This window comes from Hyaena hyaena, unplaced genomic scaffold (assembly GCF_003009895.1).
Source record: "Hyaena hyaena isolate Hyena2069 unplaced genomic scaffold, ASM300989v1 scaffold_177, whole genome shotgun sequence".
Classification (NCBI taxonomy): domain Eukaryota; kingdom Metazoa; phylum Chordata; class Mammalia; order Carnivora; family Hyaenidae; genus Hyaena; species Hyaena hyaena.
The window spans coordinates 793,885-820,922 of NW_024080810.1; the positions used below are offsets into that span (position 1 = coordinate 793,885).

The window sequence follows — 27,038 nt, forward strand, 5'->3', positions numbered from 1 at the left end:
TATTGTAAATAATGCTGCAATAAACATAGGGTGCATATATCTTATTGTTTTAATGTTTTTGTATTCTTTGGGTAAATACCCACTTGTGGAATTACAGGATAATGTGGTAATTCTATTTTTAATTTTTTTGAGGAACCTCCATACTATTTTCCAGTGACTGCAGCAGTTTGTATTCCCGCCAGCAGTGCACAGGGTTCCATTTTCTCCACTTCCTCACCAACACATGTTGCTTCGGGTGTTTTTGATTTTAGACATTCTGACAGTTGTGATATGGTATCTCATTGTATTTATGATTTGCACTTCCCTGATGATGAGTGATGTTGAGCATCATTTCATGTGTCTCTTGACCTTCTCTGTATCTTCTTTGGGAAAATGTTTGTTCATGTCCACCACCCATTTTTAGTTGGATTATTTGTTATTTCAGTGTTGAGTGGCATAAGTTCTTTATATTTGTTGGATATTAACCCCTTATCAGATACATGGTTTGCAAATATCTCATCCCATTCAGTAGGTTGTCTTTTTGTTTTGTTGATTGATTCCTTTGCTGTGAAGAAGCTCTGTATTTTGATGTAGTCCCAATAGTTTATTGTTGTTTTTATTTCCCTTGCCTTACAAGACATATTGAGAAAAATTGTTGCTATAGCCAATGTCAGAGAAATTACTACCTGTGCTCTCTTCTAGATTTTTATGGTTTCAGGTCTCACATTTAAATCTTTAATCCATTTTCAGTTTATTTTTGTGTATGGTATATGAAAGTGGTTCAGTTGCAAGCTTTTGCATGTAGCTGTCCACTTTTCCCATTACCATTTGTTGAAAAGACTGTCTTTTTCTCATTGCATATTCTTGCCTCTTTTGTTGTAGATTAGTTGCCCACATAATCATGAGTTTATTACTGGGCTCTGGGTTCTTGAAAAGACTGTCTTTTTCTCATTGCATATTCTTGCCTCTTTTGTTGTAGATTAGTTGTCCACATAATCATGAGTTTATTACTGGGCTCTGGGTTCTGTTCCATTGGTCTATACATCTATTTTTGTGCCAGTACCATACTGTTTTGATTATTATAGTTTTGTAGTGTATCTTGAGATCTGGGATTGAGATTCCTCCAGTTTTATTCTTCTTTTCTAAGATTGCTTTGGCTATTCATGGTCTTTTATGGTTCCATACAAATTTTAAGATGTTCTAGTTCTGTGAAAAATGCTCTTACATTTAATCTGTAGATTGCTTTGGGTAGTATGGCTTTTTAACAATATTTATTCTCCCAGTCCATGACCATGGACTATCTTTCCTATGTTATCTTCAATTTATTTCATTAATGTGCTATAGTTTTCAAAGTACATGTCTTTACCAGTTTGATTAAGTTTTTTTCCTAGGTATTTTATTATTTTTGGTGCAATTATAAATAAAAGTGTTTACTTATTTTCTCTTTTTACTGCTTTTTTTATTAGCATATAGAAATGCAACAGATTTCTGTATATTGATTTTGTATCTTGAGAATTTACAAAATGCATTTATCAGTTACAGTAGTTTATTTGTGGTCTGTAGGGCTTTCTATACATAGTATCGTGCCATCTGCAAATAGTGAAACTTTTACTTCTTCATTACCAATTCAGATGTCTTTTACTTATTTTCTTGTCTGCTGGCCTCAGCTAAGACTTCTAGTACCACGCTGAATAAAAGAGGTGAGAGTGGACATACTTGTGTTGTTTCTGATCTTAGGGGAAAAGCTGTCCATTTTTCCTCATTGAGTATGGTGTCCATTATGAATTTTTCATATATGACCTTTATTATGCTGAGAGATGTTCCCTCTAAATCTGCTTTGTTGAGAGTTTTTATCATGGATGGATATGGTACTTTGTCAAATGCTTTTTTCTGCATCCATTGAAATTATCGTATGGTTTTTATTCCTTCTCTTGCTGATGTAATGTATCATATTTAATTGGTTTGTAAATACTGAACCACTCTGGCATCCCAGAAATAAATCCCACTTGGTTGTGGTGAATGTATTTTTTAACGTATTTTTGGATTCAGTTTGCTAATACGTTGTTGAAGATTTTTGCATCTATGTTCATCAGAGATATTCTCTTTTTTAGTAGTTTCTTAATTTGGCTTTGGTATCAATGTAATGCTGGCCTCATAGAATAAATTTGGAAGCCTTCCTTCCTCTTCTATTGTTTTGTGATTGTTTGAGGAGAATACATACTCTTCTTTAAATGCTTGGTAGAATTCACCTGTGAAGCCATTTGGACCTGAACTTTTGTTTGTTGAGTTTGTTGTTGTTGTTGTTGTTTGTTGTTTCAGTTGCTTCATGGGTAATCAGTTTGGTCCTATTTTTTATTTCTTCCTGATTCAACTTTATGAGGTATGTTTCTAGGAATTTATTCATCTCTTTGGGGTTGTCTAATTTGGTGGCATATGAGTTTTCATACTATTCTCTTACAATCCTTTCCACTTTTGTGCTGTTTGTTATTTCTTCTCTTTCATTTCTGATTTTGAGTTGTTGTATCTCTGTCTCTCTCTTTTTATGGGTCTGACTAAAGGTTTATCAATGCTGTTGATCTTTTCAAAGAACCAGTTTTGGGTTTCATTGATCTGTTCCCTGGGTTTTTTGCTTGTTTGTTTGCTTGTTTAGTTTCTACTCCATTTTTTTCTGCTCTAATCTTAATTATTTCCTTCCTTCTACTGCTTTAGACTTTATTTGTTCTTTCTTTTTCTTATTTGTTTTTGTTCTTTTTCTCCTTTAGGTTAGAGTTTGAGATATTTCTTGCTTCTTCACGTAGGCCTGTATTGCTATAAATTTCCCACTTAGAACAGCTTTTGCTGTATTCCAAAAATTTTGGAACATTATGTTTTCATTTTCATTTGTCTTCATGTATTTTTTTATTTCCTCTCTGATTTTTGTGTTGACCCATCCATTGTTTAGTAGCATGTTATTTAACATCCATGTATTTGTGTTCTTTCTAGATCTTTTATTGTAGTTGATTTCTAGTTACATAGCATTGTGGTCGGAAAAGGCATATTGTATGACTTCAATTTTTTTTAATTTGTTGAGACTTCTTTTATGGCCCAATGTGATCTCTTATGGAGAGTGTTCCATGTGCACTTGAAAGCAATGTGTATTCTGTTGTTTTACGATGGATGTTCTGAATATTTCTATTAGATCTATTTAGGCCAATGTATTATTCAAGCCCTTCTTTCCTTATTGATTTTCTGTTTGAATGATCTGTCCATTGATATAAGTGGGATGTTAGAGTCCCCCACTATTATTGTATTGATCACTTCATGTTTGTTAATTTCTGCTTTATGTACTTGGGTGCTCTTATATTGGGTGCATAAATATTTATAATTGTTATAACTTCTTTTTGGTTTGTCCCCTTTATTATTATTAGTGTCCTTCTTTGTCTCTTATTACAACTTTTTTTTAAAGTCTACTTTGTTTGATATAAATATTTCTACCCTGGCTTTGTTTTCACTTCAATTTGCATGATAAGTGTTCAATCATCCCTTCATTTTCAATTTGCATGTATCTTTAGGACTAAAATGAGTCCCTTGTAGCAGCATATAGATAAGTCTAGCTTTTTTATCTATTCTAGACATACTGTGTCTTTAGATCAGAGTGTTTAGTCTATTTACAGTGAAATTAATTACTGGTAAGTATGTATTTATTGACATTTTGTTACTTGTTTTATGGTTGTTTGAGTAGCTCTTCTCTGTTCCTTTCTTCTCTTGCTCTCTTGTCTCATGGTTTGCTGGCTTTCTTTAGCGATACACATAGACTCTTTTTTTTTGTTGATTTTGCATCTATTACTGGTTTCTTATTTTGTTATTATCATTAGATTTACATATAATATTTTGTGCATAAAACAACCTATATTACATTAATGTCACTTAAGTTTGAACCCATTAAAAGCACTAAACATTAAATTCCTTTCCCTCCATGTTTTCTGTATATGTCACACCTTACATCCTTTGATTTTGTGAATCCTTTGTCTGATTTTTATATATATATTTAATTTTACTGATTTTATCCATCCTACCTTTCTTACTCTTGCTTACATTATAGTCTTTCCTTTCCACTCAAAAGTGGAAATCCTCTTTAACATTTCTTACAAGGCTAGTCTGGTGGTGATGAATTCCTTTAACTTTGTTTGCCTGGGAAACTCTTTAAGTCTCCTATAGAATATTCTTGATGGAAGTTTTGTGTTTTTTTTTTGTTTTTTTTTTTGGTCTCTCTTTCAGCATTTTGAGTGTAATATACCACTACCTTCTAGCCTGCATAGTTTCTGCTGAAAAATCATCTCATAGCTTTATGGTGTTTCCCTTCTATGTAACTATTTTCTCTTCTATTGCTGCTTTTAAAATTCTCTCTTTCTCACTACTTTTTGTCATTTTAATTACTATGCTCTTGGTGTGGACCTCCTGGAGTTGATTTTGTTGGGGGCTTTCTATGCCTCCTAGATCCAGATCTGTTTCCTTCCCTAGATTTGGAAAATTTTCAGCTACTATTTCTTCAAATAAATTTCTGCCTCCTTTTCTCTCTCTTCTCCTCTGGGATCCTTATAAGGTGAATGTTATTACGCTTGATGGTGTTGCTGAGTTCTCTTAATCTATTCTCACTTTTTATTAATCTTTTTTCTTCTCCTTTTTGAGTGTTTACCTTCCATTACTCTGTTTTCCAGGTCAACTGATTCATTGTTCTGCTTCCTGTAATCTACTCTCTATTCCTTGTAGTGTACTTTAATTTCAGCTTTTGAATTCATATCTAATTGGTTCTTTTTTTATTTTCCTTTTCTTTGTTGAGGTTCTCACGGAGATTCCCCATTCTTTGCTCAGGTCCAGTGAGTATCTTTGTGACCATTAATTTAAAGTATCTACCAGACATATTATTCATTTCCATTTTATTTAGCTCTGTTATGATTTTGTCCTGGACTTTCGTTTGGGACATATTTCTCTGTCTTTTCATTTTGTCTAACTCTCTGTATCTATGTGTTAGAAAGATCAGCTATGTCTCCTGCCCTTTCAGGTAGTGGCTTTATGAAGGGAAGGCCCTATGATGCCCTGTGGCACAATGTCTCCTGTTCATCAGAATCTGGAGCTTTAAGGGAGTCTCATACGTATATTTTGTATATCCTACTGTTGTGACTGAGCTGCATTTGACTTCAGTGGAACTGCCAGCAATAGCTCACTTTCCTTGTTGTTAGTAGGGTTTGGTCCCTGTTGTTAATGGGCCAATCTGGGGCTGCCTTTGGCTTGAGTTGGGTCAGAACAAGCATGTGTCAGAGCTGCTGTTGGATCAAACTGCAGAGTACTCTCCCTGTGTTTTCCCCCAGGAGGCTTTCATTGATGGGTGGGGCCTGTAGTGGGACCAGATGTCTGCCCTAGCCCACTGCTGAAGCTGAAGTTCAATTGGTATGTGTGGTTTTCTTCCACTCTTCCTGGGGCAGAAGTCACTTTGAAGTGGCACTGGCCCCTACTGGGGCTGCTTGTACAATTTCATACTTGTGGCACAACTTTGGACTCCTGTGGAAGACAGGTTGGTGGGGGTGGGCCAATAGGAGAATGCAAGTGTAGGGTGCACAATGTTAGTAAATTTTGTGCAGGTCCACTGTGTGAAGGGAACAGTAGCCACTTTGGAAAACTCCTGGGGAGGCCGGAGTTAGAGTTGTGAGGCTGCAGAAGAGCATGGGTATGGGATGCACTATTAGCAAGCTACATGGGTGTTCACACTGTGCTGGTCACTGCATGTCTCCATGTATCTAGGCTAGGTGGTCTGTCAGTTCCTTTGTTCTTAGAGAAGACTCCTAAATATCCCTTCTCCACCTGCACAAGCTCTGAGATTAGTAAACAAATATCTTTCCCATACTCCTGGTCTTTTTCAAACTGCAGCTTCTATGCCATATCATTGGGGTGTTTGTTAGGCTGCAGTCTCTTTAAGTGCAGGAGCTCAGTTTTCTACCACCCTTTGGTTCCCCCAGACCCAAACTGCTGATTTTTAAAGTTCTAGGAGTTAAGCCCCACTGATTATAAAAACTCACAATGATAAGCTCCTCTGCTTTTTAAAACCAATGATTTTTTCAATAAATACAGCATAGTAGTGTAAATATATTTTCTCTTCTTTATGATTTTCTTAACATTTTCTTTTCTCTAGCTTACTTTATTGTAAGAATACAGTACATAATACATATGTACATAATACATATGTACATGATACATATTAACATCTATTTGTTAGTATGTTAACTATTTATGTTATTGGTAAGACTTCCATCAACAGTAGGCTATTCGTAGTTAAGTTTTTCGGGAGTCAAAATTTATACATGGATTTTCAACTCCGTGGGTATTGGTGCTCCTAACCTTCATGTTGTTCAAGGGTCAGTTGTGCTTATGTGTGTGCATGTGTGTGTGCGTGTGTGTGCATGTGTGTGTGAATAAAATGCTTGTGCTCCTGGGTCCTTACAGTTTCAAAAAGATACTGCTCTCTCACTCTGCATCCTCCTCCCAGACACAGAGCAACATTCTTGCCCTCAAGGCCTCCCAAGGTGACCACTCCCACACTGGGCTGACTGCTCCTTCAGTCCCCTCCACAAACCAGAACCTTCTCCAGGAAGGAACTCGCCCTGTTTCCTTTTCCCTCACCTTCCAGCAGCCCCTTTCTGAGGCAATGGAGCTTTCCAAGCATGGAGTCTGAAGCCCAGCTATTTAGGTTGGCATCATCATACCAACAAACTAGCTCTGTGAATATGGACAAGTTATTTAACTTATCTTGATCTCAGTTTATCTATAAAAGGGAGACAATATTGGCACTACCTTTTTAAGGTTATTGGAGGACTAAATTAGTTCATTCCTGTTAAGCACTTAGAACCTGAGAAGTCCAAATACATGATGGAGATTCATACTCAAATGTGGGAAGATCTGCAATCTTTAATTCATCTATCACTAAAAAATACACAAAGAGGAATCTTCTATTCCATATTTTAATATCATTGATTTGGCTGACTAAAATAAGCATGATTTCTGGATCAGATTCATTCATCCACTAGAAACAGGGACAAGTGAAAATGGGAAGGAAGAGGCAAAAACCATGGTAAAAACAAATCAAAAACATCCTTTAAATAATACTGAAAAAAAATACTTGGAAGGTTAAAGTGAAAACAAATTCTTTTCTTTTCATCCAATAAAATGTTTCCATTTCTGCAAATTTGGTCATTCTGGAAATCATGATTACATTGGATTCTATAAGCAAGTCAAAGAGACTATGTCTAGGGTCCACATTGCCAAAAGACTAGGGTTGCAGTAATCAGTTGCCAGCTTGGCAAGAATGCTTTAAAAGAAAACTCTTTAAAACCTAAATCCTAGCTTTAGTTGGAAGAGCTGTGTGAATGGTACCAGGCTTCACCTGCAGACTCCAGGCGTCGTCCTGTTGTACAGCAGTAACTGGCTCCTTCACGAACAGTGGATTTCCCTCACAGTAGAATTCCCTCAGCTTCAGGTTCTGAAACTTTCAAAACAAAATAAAACTTCATTTCATGATAAATAACAAACTTCACTTTTAAGGCTACACCTTACTTTATTCAGGACTTCTATTCCTTGTTAATATTTTAACAGCAGGAAATACTCTATTGTTAGAAGCATCAGAGTCTTCATGATGGCATGAATGGCATTGACCTTAGAGGTCCCTGGTGGCATCCCCAATACTAGACAGCTGAGAAAACTTGTTCAGGATAACGGAATGGATTAGTAATAGAACAGGGGTTAAGTAATCAAATTCTAGGAATATTTTGCAAATAATATATTTGTTAGAAAACCAAGTATGATGAAAAGTAGCATTCTAATATACACTAAAATCAGGTCTGAAAGACTGTGAACCGTGATCCATTTATGTTCAGTAAGAAAGGTAAGAGAAACAAAGGAAAAATCAAAATGTCCTTATTATAACTCATTGTACACAGTAAAAATAGAAAAGGAGAACAAAAATCACAAGGATATTGAATCTTTAATGAAGAAAACCCAACCTCAACTGAACTCTACCATTTGAGTAGAAAAATAAGAGATTTTCTCATATTAATAGTGTGCCTTGCCTTCCAGAAACTCATGTGGTTTTCAAAGTTAAACTCACTTAAGGGAATTACTTTTCTGAGCCTCAGTTTCAGCTTTGAAATGGAAAAAAAAAAAAAAAAGCCCCATCTTCAGTGGTGTGCCAGTAAAACAGTTATCTGGAAAGAATACGATGTTTTTTTAAAGCCCTGATTGGTGGAATATTTTGATTCCTTGGTATAAATACTTCTACCATGGCGATTGTAGTAACAAAACAGAGTTGGGAAGAGATATGGAAAGTTGGTTCTTATAAGCCAGGATGAGCTGACATCGTCACACCACTGCATCTCATACTTATAGGAGAGTTAGAGAGATTTCCTTGAATTCTGCTTAGGGTTTGAAACATAGCAAGCATTCAATAAACTAAAATAGTTTGTTTAAAACATCTTTCCAGGGCATCACATCACTAGATCTCAAAAGTTTGGAAATTTCTACAACACAGACAAAATTGTAAAATAAAATACAGAGCTCAAGGCTGTGTTGGAATCACCTTGTCTTCTGGTCCCACCACAGACATTCTGCCTTTCCTAATGCAGTTTCCTATGTTGCCCACCATCAGGGAGCAACCTAGAGAGTTGAATCCAATGGGAGGCCCCAGTCAGTGCTGAGTGTGCTGAAATGAAGAAAGCACTCACTGTGCTTAATGTAACCATCATATTTTCCTTTCTGTCCTAAAGAATAACATTCCATAATTTATATCAAAACTCATACCCCTTTTTTTTCAAAACAGATACAAACTTGAGTATGTTGCTATATGTAAGTATTATTAACATCATTTCAAGTTTGATCATGGTTCAAAGAGCATACATTTCTCTTTAGGAATCATGCTTCTCTTCCTTCAAATCCTGTCATTACACTCCCATCATACATGGTAATGAGATACTCAGTTTGCTAACTTACCACACATATTTCAGAAAGAGGTAATCCTAATGAAATTAATTAATGAAATTCATTAGCATATGTTTTACAGCAGATAAGCTTCAATAACATCTGAAGTGACACAGTCTCTCAATGTCCACTCTGAATATTCCAGAATATTCAGAAAAAACATTTTTTGTACCCTCTTTCCATGTGCACTACTGGCTTTCCTGTCAGCCTAGTGACTTAATAGAACAATATTTGTGTCCACTGTCATCACTGCAGTAGCAAAATCAGTTATGTTATCTTCTATTAATAAAATGCTATTACATAGCTTTTCAGAGTCTCTTTGCACATGCTTACTCAAACAACAAGAGTTATGAGATTTCGGGCACCTGGGTGGCTCAGTCGTGGGGCGGTCGACTTCAGCTCAGATGATGATCTCATGGTTTGTGAGTGTGAGCCCCAGATGGGCTCTGTGCCTACAGCTCAGAGCCTAGAGCCTACTTCTGATTCTGTGTCTCCCTTTCTCTCTCTGTAACCCTTTCCCACTCATGCTGTGTCGCTGTCTCTCAAAAATGAATAAACATTAAAAAATAGTTTTAAAAAAGAGTTATGAGTTTTATCTCAACTGGAACAATTTTGCCCCTTCCCCACAACAGAGATTTCCAGACATTTTTGGTTGTTATAACCGGGGAAGGGAAAGTATTGCTGGAATCTAATTAGTAAAGACCAGGGATGCTGCTAGGCATCCTACAATGCATAGGACAACAAAGAATTATCAGGCTCAAAATAGTGTTGAAGTTGGAAAATCATAAACATTCACTGATATCTGGAGAAGGGATTGACAGCTGCAGGGAAATAAAGGTTCAAATGAGGGTTTTTATTTTTCTAAGATGAAGAGCACTTGAGCATGTAGGAGGTAAGTGCCAACATAGATTAATGTAAAGGAGAAAAAAGGATAATTGAAATAATAATGATCAGGTGAACATAAAATGACCTTTGAATACTAACATCTTTGCATGATTTCCTCCTCTGTGGCCAAAAGAAAGGAGGTATAAATGCAGCATGGATAAGTTTGATCACTGAAGGAGTCATACATGTTCCTTCAATTTTGTCTTAAAAAATAAAGAGTAAGACCATCTGTCAACTGAGTTGTGAAGCAAGATGTCACTGTGGAAAGAGGCATGAAGAAGGTGGAGAATGTTGGGAATATGCTATAGGTTTTTGAAGAGAAACCTGGCCAGAGACGGAGGTGCTGAGGGATGACCTACTGGAATCCACACATTTGTGGTTTTTCCTGTCCATATGTTTTGTGCTTGCATTTAGCACCTAGTGGCCCAGACCCAGCATTGATAATTTACAAAATGTATACATCAGAAAGCAAGGGAATGAATATATTGCATTTACTAAAGAGCTAATGATTTGGACTTTATGGTCTAGACTAAATAGAAAAAGAAATAATAGCACAACGTTTCAATGAACAAGGAGTAAAAGGAGAAGTAAAGAGATGTGAAGTCTCAGTGACCCAAAAGAAAAAATATGGTTATAAAGCAATAGAGCACAGGAACATAGAAGGAACCAGTGCTCAAACTGCCATCCTGGACTTTGATTCTTCCAATTTAGAGCAGATGAAGATGATGTTAAGATACAGACATAAGGGGCACCTGAGTGGCTCAGTTGGTAAAGTGTCCCACTCCTGATTTCAACTCAGGTCATGATCTTATGATTGGTGAAATTGAGCATCGCATAGGGGTCTGTGCTGACAGCATGAAGCGTACTTGGGATTCTTCTCTCCCTCTCTCTCTGGCCCACACTCATGCTCGCTCTCTCTCTCTCTCCCCCCACCCCTAAATAAATAAACTTAAAAAAAAGAAGAAGAAGAGAAGATCCAGACATGAGTGTGGAGGAGGTTTGTTGAAATGAACACTGGAAAAACTCATTAAAATCAAGGAATCAAGGTACTCTGAGCTGAAGGTTGCTTTTTTTTTTTTTAAGTTTATTTATTCATTTTGAGAAAGACAGACAGTGCAAGTGGGGGACGGGCAGAGAGAGAGAGGGAGAGAGAGAGAATCCCAAGCAAGCTCTGCACTGTCAGCACAGAGCCCAACATAAGGCTTGAACTCATGAACTGTGACATCATGACCTAAGCTGAAACCAAGAGTCAGATGCTTAACTGACTGAGCCACCTAGGCACCCCAAGCTGAAGGTTGCTTGTATGGACCACCTTTACAAACCAATTGGCTGAGTAATGCTCTCAAATATTTGGGTGTCTATGAAAACTCTCCAGCTCTCCAGTCCCATAAGCACTACAAATTCTAACATTTGACACTGAACTCATGTTTCCTCCAAATCTTCCTCCTTCCTTTTCCTAATCAGCCACATTAAATCTCCCTCCATGTTCTGTCAGTTCTACTTTCTTAAAACTTTTGGAATCTATCCTTTCTTTACATCCTGCTCTCCCACCAACCTCCTCACTACTTCTGCAGAATCTCCTCCTACTTCCAGTCCCAGTCACTAACACTCTGCTTTGAGTAAGGCCCTCACCTTACATGAAATACTGAAATATACTTGAATTAGTCTCCATGCAAACCTCTGCTGCCAAAATTGCCTTTTAAAATGAGAATCTGATCATAACAGTCCTGCTTAAAATTTTTCAACGTTTCCTATTGTGCACAGACTAAATTCAAAATCCCTAGTATGTCATAATTGGCTCTCCTGAGCTAGTTTCCACAACCCTATATCCTGATAAGCCCAACATTTGCCCTTATATGCCAGCCATCCCAAAGTACTTAGGGGTCTCAGAAGAGGCCTGTGACTTATTTCACAGTAATTATTCATGCTGTGCCTCTACTCACGTCGCTACTGGATCACCTCTTCTTTAAGATGATAATATTACCCCCTCAGCTTCTCTGGCTTCTGCCAAATATTTCCATGTCCACTCCTTGGGCCTTATATATAAATCATACAACCCATAAATACTATGAAATAATCATAGTTGAAAAGTCTATCTTCATCTACCAGCTTTAGTCACTTTAAGAACTGTATCTTAAGTGCCTATAAATGCAACTTCTAGATTCAGTACTTAGAACATAGCTGCTGCCCAGTAAATAATTGGTACATTAACAGATGTCTTCTCAGAATCCCCAGGTACACACAGCTCTCCCTGGAAACTCAAAACTTTTAAAGAGCTTCTTCTCCAGAGGTGATCAATTGTGGTAACAGTTCCTCTAAAGCCCCATGCCTCAGGAACAAAGTATAAATTCAGCGAGTCCTTCTGTTGCTTCAGACTAGCCAAGAGTAGTGAGGGAGATCAGACGGATCCAGTTTAGCAAGAACATTGTTAATGTAAACAAGGAGAAAGGAGGCTGAGATTTAATAATGGCTAAAGTAAAAGTGATAAGTAGGCTAACAGCAAATTACCATGGACTCTTCAGACCATTTCAAAACTTACAGGGTTACCCATTAGGAAGAACTAGAATTTCTAAAGAAGCTACAATCTAACTTGCAAAGAGGAAAAGATTTTAAATATGGGTCTATGGCATTCAAAAATATATATATTAACAATTCTAGAAAGGACATGAATAAGATTTGTGACCATTGAGAAACTCAAGAAAATATGTGATACACTTCTTATCAGAATTGTGTAATGAGTAGGCTGATGATATCATTTGAACATAAGAGAGCCAAAAACTCTATTCTGGGAACCCTTGTGTCATACACCCTGTATGAGAGGGAGTGAAAATAGGCATAAAGTGACCTAAAGTCAGGATCTTTCAGTATCTGCTGATACTTGTCCCAAGGGAAGACCTTTAGAAGGAGTTGAAGAGGGGAGGCCAAGAGAAGTCTGAAGGGAGGGAGGTAACTAAACTCCATGCTCTAAACACACACACACACACACACACACACACACACACACACACACACCTCTTTCTCAATTCTGGCCAGGGAGAAGCGAAGAAAAATCCCCAAGCTCAAGCCCCTTTCTGCCTTCAATACACTGGGCCTTAAAGTTGATGGGACAGTGGCTCCAGAGTCCTCTCCAGGCCTCTTGATTTAAATATCACTGTAAAGGGGAGCCTGGGTGGTTTAGTCGGTTCAGCATCTAACTTCGGCTCAGGTCATGATCTCACAGCTTGTGGGTCCAAGCCCTGAGTCGGGCTCTATGCTAACAGCTCAGAGCCTGGAACCTGCTTCCGATTCTGTGTCTCCCTCTCTCTCTGCCCCTCCTCCACTCATGCTCTGTCTCACTCTCTCTCAAAAATAAACAAATGTTAAAAAAAAATTAAATATCACTGTAAAAAGAACAACTGGCCTGCAAGGACTTGTTTGTATCTCCTCACAATCCTCATCCCACACCTGTTTTAGACCCCCCACTTTTGTCCCTGTACCACCTGAGAACCAGCAGGGAAAGAGGCCTTTGTTTCCCTGGGCCCTATGTGCTCCATCCCCAGTGGGGTGATCTCCTTACAATAGAAATTAGATCACATCACTCCCTTGCTCAAAACCATCCCGTGGTTCTCATCTCACTCAAGATGAAATGCAAGATTCCTCACACTGGCTTATAGGATAATTATGATTGGACCCTGCACCATCTTTGACCCCTAGCACTCAGTCTCTCATTTTCTCTATTTCTCCCTCCACTCTGGCAACATTGGCTTTCTTTCCAGGAATTCTTCACCTCAGATCTTTGCACTTCCCTCTTCTTGGCATTCTGGTTTCAATTGTCCATATCATTAAAATTCAGAATAAAAAGGAACCATGCACTTAGCAGTTCAGATTCGAGAGCCAGAAATGCTTCATTAACGTGCAAACACAATGGAAAGGCATTCTCACATGCATATGAGCTAACTACCTTAACCAAAGAAAATTACTCAAGACACAAAGCAACTGAAAAAGGGTAACAAAAACTAAGAATTTTGGGAATACATTTATTTTGCCTGCCAAAATGCAAACAAGAAAAATTAGGAAGTGGGTAGGAAGATGGGTGAAATAGATAAAGGAGATTAAGCATACCCTTACAGTGATGAGCACCAGTAATGTACAGAATTGCTGAATCATTATATTGTACACCTGAAACTAAGATAATATTGTATGTTAATTATACTTCAAAAAATAAATTAACAAAGTAGCTTCTTAGAACCATCTATAGAAAAAATAAAAATTAGAACACCCACAGAACAATCTAAACAAGATTGGGGCAATCTGTTTGTGAACAAATTTGCAATGTCATCAAAAAGCCTAAAAGTTATTCTTACTCTTTGTTAATTCTACTAGTAGGAATTCACCCAAAACAAATATTTGAAATGGGAACAAATGTTTGTGCATGGAATATGTTTCTCAGAATTACTTAAAATTTAAAAATCTTTTCCTATATTAAAAAAGTATCTGGTAAATTATATGACATACCTGAATCCTCTGGCCCTCTGTCTTTTTATTCCCTATGTTTAGGAAAACCTAACCTTGGGTCATCCCTGCCATCGATTTTCCCTGTCTCTGCACCCAAATAAAGAAGTCCCAGTTGCAGAGACACACTTTAGGGTAGACAGGAATCATAGTCATGATGCCCTCAGTGGTTGCCAGAAATTCTCCTTTACTCAGCATGCTAGCCAACATTAACTCTACTTTTTCTTTGCTGGCCTGTCATTCTTTGCCCAACCATGAAAGAGTGCACCACAGAGCTCACCACATTCTCTTTTCACTTTATTTTCTTTTCCATAGACAATTTTACCTAAATCCACAATTTCAATTAAATCTGGTTCCACACATGATAGCCAACTGCCTACTCAACATCTTCACTTGGATGTCTTAAATACAAGTCAAACTCACCGTGTCCAAGACTGAACTCATGATCTGCTCTCCTAAGGCTGGTCTTTTTCCAGTGTTTTCTATCCCAGACCACAGAAAGCTTACGAGCCGAGCCCATCACCATTTCCAAATTTACCTCTTAAACATCCCTTCAGTCTGTTCAGGTCTTTCCACTCCTACTGCTACCACCTTGGATGAAGTTACCACAAGTTTTTACTTGGCTTTGGTAAGGGTTTACCAGAAGTCGAGCCAACGTTCCCTCTGATCTCCTCCAGTATGTCTTCCACACTTCAGACAGAATGATCTTTTCAAAACGCAAATATGATTATGTCACTTCCTGCCTAAAATCCTTTGAGGTTTGTGTTGCTCTTCAGATAAAGATCAAAATCCTTACCATACCCTATATTCTTTGGCCATGGCCTCCTCCCATCCCATTTCTAAGTTCCAGCCACACTAAATTATTTCCAGTTCCCTGAACATCCATGTTCTCTCCCAAGCCCTTTCCACATACATATCTGTCACTGTGTCTGAAATATGTCTTTTCCTTTCACTTAATTGATTCCTACTCATTCTTCAGCTCTCAGCTGACACCTCCTCCAGGAAGCCTTCCTTAACCAACCTGTTGAGTCAGACTTCTGTTTTCTCTCACAGATGAGTGGTTCTTTCTTTCAGTGTACTGATTTCAGTTTGTAGTTATACATTTATAATGTTAATTACTTGATTAATATGTTTCCCACTCTACTACAGCTCTGAGAGAACAGAGATCCCATCTGGTTCCTCACAATTATACCCCAAGTTCCTAGTACAGTACTTAGTATATACCACGTATGGGTTTAGGAAGACAGACTTGGGAATCAAATTGCCTTATTAAAATTTCAGCTCTGCTGAACATATACTGGGACCACCAAACTTTTCCTACTCTGCTGATGCTGCCTCAACATCCACTTTCCACCACTACCCAGGGACTCTGCTACCTATAGATAGTACATGGTATGATTGTACTACTTGGACATTTAAACAGGGGCTTGACTCTTGAGCCAAAGAAAGCTAATTATAGGCCTGACCCAAATATCTGAAATCCAACAGGCTTGCCTAATCAAGTACTCTTTTGGGAATTTAAACCAAGAAATATGGAAATAATTTGCAATTGAGTTCTGGAAGCTGGAATAGAACAGCTATTATGTCAAGGACCTGGAGACTCCACCGTAGGCTATGTGTATGTTGAATTTATAGGAGACTAGAATCAAAGTAGAAGCAGAGCAGCATTTGGAATATGGCCATTATATACCAATATTATACCAACCAATTACAACAAGTGTGATGACCTAATAGTTCATGTCACTGAAGATCTCAGAAGCTCCTTGAATTCAGAATATTCATTCCAATACCTCTGAGCTCTGCCCAGCCTTCCTGTAGCTCCTTCTTGAATCCCTGTGAAATTATCCTCACTCTTCCCTGTGTAACTTTAATTTCTATTTATGTTGTAACCAAAGAGCCAAAAGAAAACACATATATCAATTCAACATGTCATAGAATTTTCTTGTCCTACCTTCAGCAGATAAATGATTCTCTCCACTGTTTCTGAATTGCTCCACCTAACCTTATTGGGTGCTTTTCTGCAAATCCCTCTTTGTAAAACATAAAAATTGATTCTCCCTCTTCTCAACCTATCTATGACTTTCACACCTTAGTTCCTCTTTAAAAAAAGTTTCAGGTTCTTGAAAGCAAATTATGTAATTAGTACCTCTCCACTAAGTACTTCTAAAGATAGGGAAGCCCTATACCTCGCAATGTTCTTTCATCCATATTTCTAAACCTTATAGACCTAGTTACAGATAAAAAGCAGTAATTAGCAATAACCAAACTATAAAAGGCACTTTCCTTGGAGAATAACAAAGAAATCAATGTTCCCAACCTCTGCCTTTAAATATTCTACAATTTAAACTGAAGAATTCCATCTCAAAATTTATTCAGACCAGGCAACAATTCAGAGTAGTGAACCAGAAGAAAGATATTCAAAGATTTTGTGAAAGCTGTTTATGGTTTGAAAACCAATTGTGAGATCTTTGGTCTTCCATTTTTTTATTCTAACAGGAAATTAAAATTTTAGTGGCCAGGTTCATGATGAGAACTGCAGAAAGAATGCCAATTTGTAGCTTCTGCCTTGGTTTCACACAAGCCCCAATGTGGCGACCCCTCAGAACAATGTGACCCATAAAATGTAGTTATGGAGAAAAAAAGTATACAAAACGATATAATGATTAATAAATGATTAATACAGCTCTAAGAAAATACATATTGTAATATCTCTCTGGGAAAGCAGTTGATTTATGACCAGGGAGTCGGGCAGCAGGGAAGGCTGGCTCACCCTGGGCAGAACACCACCTGCTTCTTTTGTGTTGACTTCTCTGCTTCCTCAGAGACCACCTGTTCAGATGAAACTTATTGATTATGCCTGATCAACCTGCCTGAGCAAGCCCTGTTTTTCTCATGAGATCACTATCTGATCACTAAAAACAATCTTGGCATTGATTAACTATCATGTTCTCAATAAATATGGGACTGCGGAGTTGTTCAGTGCAACAGCCATTCTAAGCTGTCGCCCTCTACTCCCTTTCTCTTTTACAGCTGACTTGTTTGTGCCTAATTCTTCTACCGTGCACCGTTATGGAAAGTGGCACCCCAATGTGGTTTTAAATAAAGCTCCTCAAAGGTATAACGCCTTTAATTCCACTCCACATATCTTTGTTCTTCTTTATTCAAATTATATATCAATGTTACAAGAATTCTTGAATGCTTTTCTTTACTCTCTCTTAAGTCACTTTTATTTTAACTAAAATATTCTTTCTTTAATGCTTTTCATATAACTCAATCTATATGTAGTAGTAGAACAGAGAAAGCATTGTCCTTAAAGGCTGGGGACTGGTTCAAATCCATGTCCTCCATATAACTTCTTCGTATGAGTCATTTAAAGTATCTGAGCCTGTTCCTCATGTATAAATATAACAACACCCATCTCAATGACTGTCAAGATCAAATGAGGAAGTATAAAATACTTCATAAACTTTAAAGCACTATAGAAAAATTAGGTACTATACCAACATCTAAATACCAACTCTCGAAAGTAAGCAAGTCATGTCTATTGTTTTTCTGGCTTGTTAGGATCAGCCAGTATTTTGTCTTCCTTTTTTACCACCAAAACTTTGCTTCATTTAAGCCCTATCAGGTAAGGGTAAAGGCATTTCACATGTTGTAAATGTATTAGCAAACTGATATCAGTACTTCCAGTTTCAAGATGGTAACACAATCGGCAATATCCTCCTCCCATGACAAATCCTAGAAATGACGCAAAGATATCTTTTAAAATAAAGAATAGCCACTTAGATACAGGAAGAGAAATCCTCATAAAAACAGAAACCATGTGTAGAAAGTATCATTTGAAGAAGGAAGTATCAACCCAGGATGATATGAAAGCCCTGAGAAAAACTCCCACCTCGCCCCCCATACACAAACAGCAATGAGGGAACTCAGTACACAGAGGCAGTAGAGGTCTCCAGAAAGAATGGGTAGTGAAACAACAGACAGGATTACTGCACTCTCTCAGAAGTAGGCAGATACTCTGGGCTCATTCACCCATTTTTATCTCACAGCCACACTCTACCTCCCACCCCCAAACCTCTTTCCATGAATCCTGCACACCTATAGCCTAATAGGAACAGTGCTTTGAACAGAAAGAGGTAAGTGGGACCCTGAGTGGCTGGCAACACAGGGAACAACGAGTAGCTATCAGAATGCATTATACCTGCTGGAATATTTTTAAGCATTTCTGTATTGTCATTGGCCAATATAAACTCCTGTAAGAACTTTATCTTCTCCCATAAAGTGAACTGCAAAGATAGCCGCCAGCTCTCAGGAATCTTAAGTGTTCCAAATTCAAAAATAAGATGAAAGTTTGAAAATAAAATTACCTGAAAATCAGAGGTAAGAACTTATACCAAAAGAAATAGAGCTAATAAAATGGGATTCTAAAGTAGTTAGTATAATTAATATCTTTAAAGAGATATGTGAAATATCACTTAGATAAAGCAAAAAGAAGAACCAATTTTAAAACTTGGAAATGTCGAGCTTTCTGAAGCAAAATTTAGCAACATTCATCAAAGCGGTAAAAGTATGCATAATTTTGATCTAGCAATTATATTTCAAAGAATCTTTCCTAAGGGAGTAATTAATGTAATGTACAAAGATTAGCTACAATGACATTCCTTGAAACATTTTCATTGTGGCATGCAGTTTGAAATCTCCTACCTGTAAAAATAGGAGACTACTTAAATATGAACAATGTCAATATGATGCATCTATTAGAAATAGAGAGGTATGGTTGAATCACTATGTCCTACATGTGAAACTAATGTAACATTGTACACCTGATACTAATGGCAAGTGTAACTAAAAAAAAAAAAAAAGTTAGCACAAACTAGGCCAAGAAAAAAATATTCAATGGTTTAAGTTGGATTTCCACAATACATCTACATACCCAATGGGAAAAAAGAAAAGAAAAAAAAAGAAATAGAAAGATAGGAAAATACTTTAAGAAATGGGGAAGTTTTTACAATAAAAATTGAAAAGGCATATTATAAAATATGTATGTATAAATTATACACTAATATGTGTAAGTAATACTAATAATACTAACACATTAGCAGGTATGACTACTCCATTTTTAAAAAAACATCTATATGTGCGTGTATACACATGCATTCACAGACTCTCCCACCCCCCAAAAAACTGAAAGAATAAGAAAAAAATAAACCAACATGTTCATTTGTTTTCCCCAGTGCTTCCCCTGGCCCCAGTATGCTTGGGTTATGGGTTATTTTGCTTTTTTTCTTTTTGCTTATCTCTGTTTTCCAAATAATCCACAGTGAAAAGATATTTCAAAAGTTTTTTTCCGAAATGATTAAACTTACGTCACCCTAATTCTGATATCTGATCTGCAGACTTTCAGGAGATGTGTTTGGGAATGGCAGCAACAGGAGATTTGACTCCTCCCATACTTCTTTAAAAGACTGAAAATACAGCTTCCCAAAGTAGAGAGAATTTTCTCAGGGCTAAAAGTATTTCAAGGATTTCAAGAAAGCTACTCAACATCTGTGCTGATTCTAAGATTCTCTCAGAAGTCTGAAAACTCTCCCACATATCTGGCCCATGAGGTATAAAAGTAAGAATGTAAGAAGTATTTTTTTTTCAAGTTCTCTGATGGTTTGGGTCATGCATTTCAATAGTGAGGGCTGATATGATCCCTAAGGAGGTGAAAATTGGTTTATGGGGGAGGCAAAACAATCTTAGATATTATAATTGCTCATAGCTCTCACAACTCAATCTTACCTGACAATATAAACATGCACAGTATCTCTCTAGTGCTATAATTTAATGAGGCAGGGGAGGAATTATTAGGGTGAAAAATATCTAAAAATATCCTAGCAGGAGGGAGACAATAATGGGGAAAAAAGAGGAAAAAAACAGTGAGAAACACTGGTTCAGCTATAGGAACATAAAGCCCAAACTCTTTTTTTCCCCACAGATCATCTCTCAGGTTGCTTAGAGCATTCACTACTTTTATTTATTTTTTATTATACACATACTCACACATACATATATGTACACATGTTCTTTTGTTTTCAATAACTCAACCAATTGACTCTTTGACAATTTGCCTGTATACTGAAATGTGCAGACAAAAAGAATACTGTCTTATAAAATGCTAGATTTTTTCTAAGCATTGTGTTGCTGTTTTCAAATATAAGTGTCTGAAGCTTTGAAGAAGTGTCTATTGACAGCTATTAACATTAGTTAGTAATAAAATAATAATAAAAGTTTTTCCAGAAACCCCACCCAAAAGGTTTTCATTTATTTTTCTCTGACCAGAACTGTAACACATGGGCACCCCCACAAAAGGAGTTCAAGGGTAGAGGGTTTGATGTGAGGCAATCAACCAGTTTCCCAACAGCACCTGCCACAGGGGTTCATTCAAGCCCTTCTGATCATATGCCAGCCACTTAGAGTAGCAGATCCTCCTTCATACTGTGATTTATTCTTGCAATGTTGTAAGCCTGCAAACAGATCAGTGCACAAAACACACAAAATCTGCCCTCCTAGGCGTACAGTGCCCTGTGTGCTTTCTTCATGAACACCTAAAGTTAAATTTTAGGTATTTGCTTATTATGTCTCCCTCTCTAGAATATAAGATTCAAGAGGGTAAGGAGTTTATTTTATTCACCTCCATATCCAGAATGCCTAGAACAATAGTTCCCGGCCTACACAAGACATGCAAATATATACTGAATAAATGAATTAATAGTAAGGAAATGTGGCTAAGGAAATTGTAGGATCTCTACCCACAGGTGGACAGCTTATAAAGAGCAAAGCTAATGTTTTAAGAATCTGACACAAAAGAAAGACATAATCTCCTTAAACTCTATACCAGTGGTGCCAAGGGGACTGCCATTGATTTGCTGAGTGGTAGGAGATCAGGAAAGCCAATCATGAGAATCGACGGTCAACTTGGCTTCTGGTGATATGGTGTTGGGAACCTGAAACATGCTATGGTGGGACTATTTACCCCGTGGAAATTGGTAGATGTCACAAAGAGAGCTGGTTGTCAAACATGTACCAGCACACCACTGGCTATTTCCTTCCCATCCTGCTTCCTTGTCTGTTCTGAAAGCACTCGCAGGAACTACCCAACCTTCTCTCCCTCGGAGCTGTCCTTACTTTGCTGCTTCTGTGGGACTCTGAGTTCTCCACATGGTGTCCTCTTGTTTTCTCCACTTTTCAAATCCCTAATCTTTGAATAAGGATCACTACTCAACAAGGGTGGGGCAATACAGTAACTAAAAACTGTGACTGTTCAGCAAGGAAATCAGGCAAGATCACCAGGGTATAGGTGGGGAACGAGAACGGCAGAATTTATGACCAGCACTGTGTCTATGAAAATGGGCAGGAACAGAACTTTTATTGAAAGACAGCGCCTGGTTGGCAGTCCTGGTCTTACTCTGAAGACACATAAATCCCCTTGTTCCTTTTATGGGGACAGTTAGTGCTGGGCTGACTCTACTTGTTATTCCCCGGGGGACATTCAGTGGAACTTGTACTCCAAAACAGTGAATACCTGAATAAGAATTACATGGGACTGCTGTAAAATAATTTCATAAAGTGGCCTCTTCCACTGTAATATTAAACACAAGCTACATGTTTGTTTTATTTTGTTTTGTTCTTGCTTTGCAGTGCATTTTTGATCCATGAGCATAAACTATAACCGTTCTTTCTGCCATATAGTTAAAAAAAAATGCTAGCATTAATTAGATTTCCAATAAGCCTCAGGTATGCATAGGTTATATAGTTTTTCCATTTATCATTCCTCCATCCCCCTGTCCTCATTCATCTCTGGGTCAGATTGCCCCGGGTGGGGGGAGGGGCACCTAGATATGTAAGGGATAACCTAGGGGAAAAAGTGAGGGATATCTTCTAGAACCTCTCTAAGGCCCTGACAGCATGATGGCAACCCAACAGCACTGTAACCGGGGGGGGGGGGACGTGCCTGGGCTGTGATGGTAATAGGCAAAGACAGGAATCAGGACTAACGTAACCTAAAGCACTAGCTAGGTTTCTAATGACTTACACTTGTTAGCTCAGTCAATTACCACAGCTGCCAGTATTATTTGTATTATTAAAAGCACAATGTTTATATTCTGACACAAAAAACTACAATATCTAAAAGCTCACCATCTCCGCGGTGACACACTCAGCTTTCTGCAGCGTCACCTACTGTCTCCCCATCTGTGAGTTGGTTCTCTGATATCCGCTGCACCGCTTAGCTGTCTTAAGCCTTGTACAAACCCAGTGTCTTCTGTCTGGAATTATTTCCTTGATTCATAGCTCTGCTTTCTCTTTAGTCTATCCTCCTAGGAAGTCGCACCTGCAGTTTCTTTGAAGTTTCCCTATAATCCAGGGATGCCAGCAACAAACTCTCCAACATGTACCTAAAAATATGCTCTAATCTCAGTATGTTTTCTTGCCCTCAGCAGTAAGGTTAGAGGTTCCGTTTGAGGGGAACTTCAGATGTTACCAATTGTTCCTCCTACTTACTAGGCACAAAAAGTCCGTTTCAGCAAGAGCTTGCAGAATCAACTGCTAATCTCCACTCCTCATCTCAACTTAACCTATTTCAAGGGCCTTGACTTCAATTTTCTAAAGTTAGCCAGAGACTATAAGAGCACAGGGAGCGGGGCAGCAGGGGCAGCGGGTTCAGAGATCAGTCCTTTCTCTGGCTAGTTCAACTCAGCCATGCCTTCCACAAAAATTAAATGAATATACAATCTTGACAAATAGGGACGATCTATGATCATTAAGCATGGTATATTTATATAAATTGCTACCAGTAATTAAGAGTATTTGGACTTTGACGTGACCTAGATTTGAATTTCAGCTCTAACAGAGATACATTAATCTCTTCCCAAGGCCTCTCAGTTTTCTCATCTGTAAAATGGGAAAAGCCATAGGACCTAGCTCACAGAGCTATATGAAGATTAAATAAGATGATGCTTCTAAAGTACTTAATACAAAACCAAACATATAGTTTTTGAAGAATATTAATTATCATTGTTTGTTTTTATACAGTAATTTTTACATACCCTCCTTAGCATATTACTATCTCCAGCAATCATCTGTGACCTAGGCAGATGAAACTCTGACCTTATTAACAATATAACAATATATCACAAACTGAGAAGCACTCCTCCTAGGATGGCATTTGTCCACCCCTGATGGTTCTGCCCCTAATGCTCAGATTCGAGCTAGTCCAAGGAAATTTCTTGCCAGAATTTCCTAAAGGAGAGCTGCACTGGTATTAACAAAAGAAAGAACTACTTTCTGAGCCTTGTTCCCTGACACTTCTGGATAGGTGTCTTCTTGATAAAGGTGATTTTCCTCTCTTCATTATGCTCTAGAATCTTTTTTTTTTAATACTTTTTTTAATGTTTTTTATTTATTTCTGAGAGAGAGAGAGACAGAGAGCAGGGGAAGGTTAGAGAGAGGGGAAGACATAGAATCCAAAGCAGGCTCCAGGCTCTGAGCTGTCAGCACAGAGCCCGATGCGGGGGTCAAACCCACAAACCGTGAGATCATGACCTGAGCTGAAGTCGGACGCTTAACCGACTGAGCCACCCAGACGTCACTATGCTCTAGAATCTTGAGTCTCCACTGTCACTAATCACTGTACCTATCTACCATTATATCTCCTCTGCACACCAGTGTAATTTTTTTGCATATGGGCAGTTAAAGGGGCAAAAAAAAAAAAAAATAGAGAGAGAGAGAGAAAGCTAAATTTATACATGAGTAATTTTCCATAAATTTATTTGATCCTCACAGCATAAAAATCTTACGAATAGTAAGAAAAGTGACCCCTTTCCCTCCTACCCTCACTACTGATTATGAATAAAATGTTAAATACCCTGCAATTTAATATAGGGCATTTTGGAAGTCTCCTGGGATACCTACTCAGCCAGGGCTCAGGTTTTTATTTTTGCCTTGGTTTGTATTTTAATATATTCTTAATTATCTTGTAAGGACTTTAGGTGATTTATAGTAGAAGACTTATAAATTGTGGGCAATAAAATTAGAACTCAAAAAATATAGAAAAAGATGGTGATTCTAAAATTGTAATCTGTCAGGGGTGCCTGCCTGACTCAATCAGTAGAGCATGTGACTCTTGATCTTGGGCTTGTGAGTTTGAGCCCCATGTTGGGTATAGAGATTATATAAAAATAAAATCTTTAAAAAGAAAACAAGCAAACAAACCATAATCTCTCAGTTCTGTTCTAAACATCTTGGCACCCTAGGCAAAAAGAATTATTAGAGTTTTGTATAACTTTAATTATCTCTCAAAGTTAAAAAGCAAGTATAACTATAATAGCAAAGTAATGCAGCTGTTAAACAGATTTACCTTAGAGTTGTCTTGCAAGACTAAGGAACACAGAGTCCTCTAAAGAAAATGGAGCAGGAAAGCAATATATGAACAAGTAAATAAAGTGGAAGATGTAGGAAGTAGGGACAGATGGAGATAAATTCTCACTTCAAAGTCAGAGAAGACTCTTGGGACCCTCCCAATGCTTGTGACTTATGGGCATCAGATGAAGAGTAGGAAAATCAAATGATGGCTATGATCAGGCCCTTCATTCATTCGAAAATTCATATTGAATGCTTACTATCTACCAAGGACTCCCCTGGGCAATAAGAATATAGCAATGAATAAACAGACAAGTATACTGCTGTCATGGGAATTTACATTCCCCTGGGCACAAAAGAATGGAGAGTAAAGACAGACAATAAGCAGGCAAACAAATAAACAAACAAATGTTTATAACAGTGGTACATACCATAAAGAAAAAAATTTTTTTTAAATTGACATCATAGAGTAATGAGATGACTACTTTGCTTGGGTATCCAGGGAAGGATTTCCTGAGAAGTTGATACCCACCCTGAGACCTATAATGATACAAAAGAGCCAGTCATGGGGAGATGAGGGAAGACTATTTTTCAGAAAGGCAGGAAATAAGGAGACCATAAATACTACTTAACCAAAGAACCAGATCTTGTATCTATGTATCAGGAAGATAATTTGACTGAGTCAAAGTTAGAGTACTTTGCTCTTTCACATTCTGATACCTAGAAATGAGCAGAGGTGAATGTTCATTAAAGAAAAGTAAATGTATTGGAAGATAAATAAGGTTTTCAGAATAAAGTCACACAAGTTTTCTTACTGTCTTAATGAAATCTATCAAAAACTTCCAAATCCAGTAATGGAAAATAAGGTAATTCAGACAAAATATCTCAAAAAACATAACTATATATTAGAAATCTTCAAGGCATCAAAGAACTAACATGACCAACAGGAAAAGCAAGACATGATCTAGGAGCAGATAGATATTGAAAGAAATGGGCCCCACATTTAAAACCACTTTTGCTCTCTGATATCAGAAAGAAATTTTCACATATGAATAAGGGTGAATAAAAAAATATCCACCCCACGTAGATAGCAGCCCAACTTTCCATATTCTAGGTAAGTCTTAAGCATTGAAACTAGACTAAAGTGGTACCATATTATTATTTCCATTGTATTATAGTGATGCCATTATATCACTGTAAAAGCGGCCAAAGAAAGAAAACTTCATCAGGAAGTAACACCATCTGAGGCTTCAATCTATTTTCAAAACTAATTTTTCAAACACAATTTCCTGGATATAATCAAATACAACCAAGCATTATAATATCACACAGTTGTCATATCACTATGTTACATACCTGAAACTAACGCAATATTAAGTGTGTGTGTGTGTGTGTGTGTGTGTGTGTATACCTGGAGAGAGAGAATATTGATCCATATATACACATCATTAAGAACAGAAGAGGAAAAGATGGTACATTGAGTTAAATAGCGTCTCTATGGAGAACTCTAAGTGATAGAGATAAATTACACAAACAACAGAAATCAACCCAAAAGTACATCCCAATATTGGATTTGCATGACTTAGACATTAAAACAACTATATGTAACATTTTCCAGGAAATAAAAGCTAAACTTAAAATTTTTAGTAGACAGCTGAAAAATATGGAAAATAACATGGTAGATTTGAAAAAAAACCCACCAAAAATTGTGCCACTGAATAAAATGGAAATAACCTAATGGATGGGTTAAAAGTACATTAGACACAACTGAAGAGTAAATTATTACATTGTAAATACACTGGGAAGAAATATCTAGAATTAAACACAGAGAGACAAAGTGAAAGAAAACAGAGGAGGGGAGGGGGAAAGGGTAAGACAAAAATAGACAAAGTGAGAAGCTGTGACATATAGGAAATCAGAGTTACCAGAGAAGAAGGAGGAGACAGAAGCAATATTGAAAAAGATAATAAAGAATTTTTCAAAAAACAATGAAAGATAGTAATTTACATACTTAAGAAGCCAAATAAATTCCAGGTGGGACAAATAAAATGAAGTTCACACCTAGACACACCATACTTGAAATGCAGAATATGAAAGACAATGAGAAAATGTTTAAAGCTGCCAGGAAAAGAAAAACAGATTACCTGAGGGGAGCAACAGCTACTCTTTTCCCAGACTTCTCAGGGGCAACAATGGAAGCTAGAAGATGGTGGAAGTTTTGAAAGTAGTGAAATATAATACTGTCAATTTAAAATTCTATACCCAGTAAAAGTTATTTG

General features: G+C 37.4%; 1 protein-coding gene across 1 annotated transcript in view; it reads right to left on the reverse strand.

The window, feature by feature from the left end:
• Positions 1 to 27,038, reverse strand: part of LRRC69 (leucine rich repeat containing 69) — an 82,754-nt gene that overhangs the window by 13,980 nt on the left and 41,736 nt on the right. Inside the window, exon 6 of the mRNA XM_039240588.1 lies at positions 7,394 to 7,495. Coding sequence (XP_039096519.1) covers positions 7,394 to 7,495 — 102 coding nt within the window. The remainder of the gene's footprint in view (positions 1 to 7,393; positions 7,496 to 27,038) is intronic.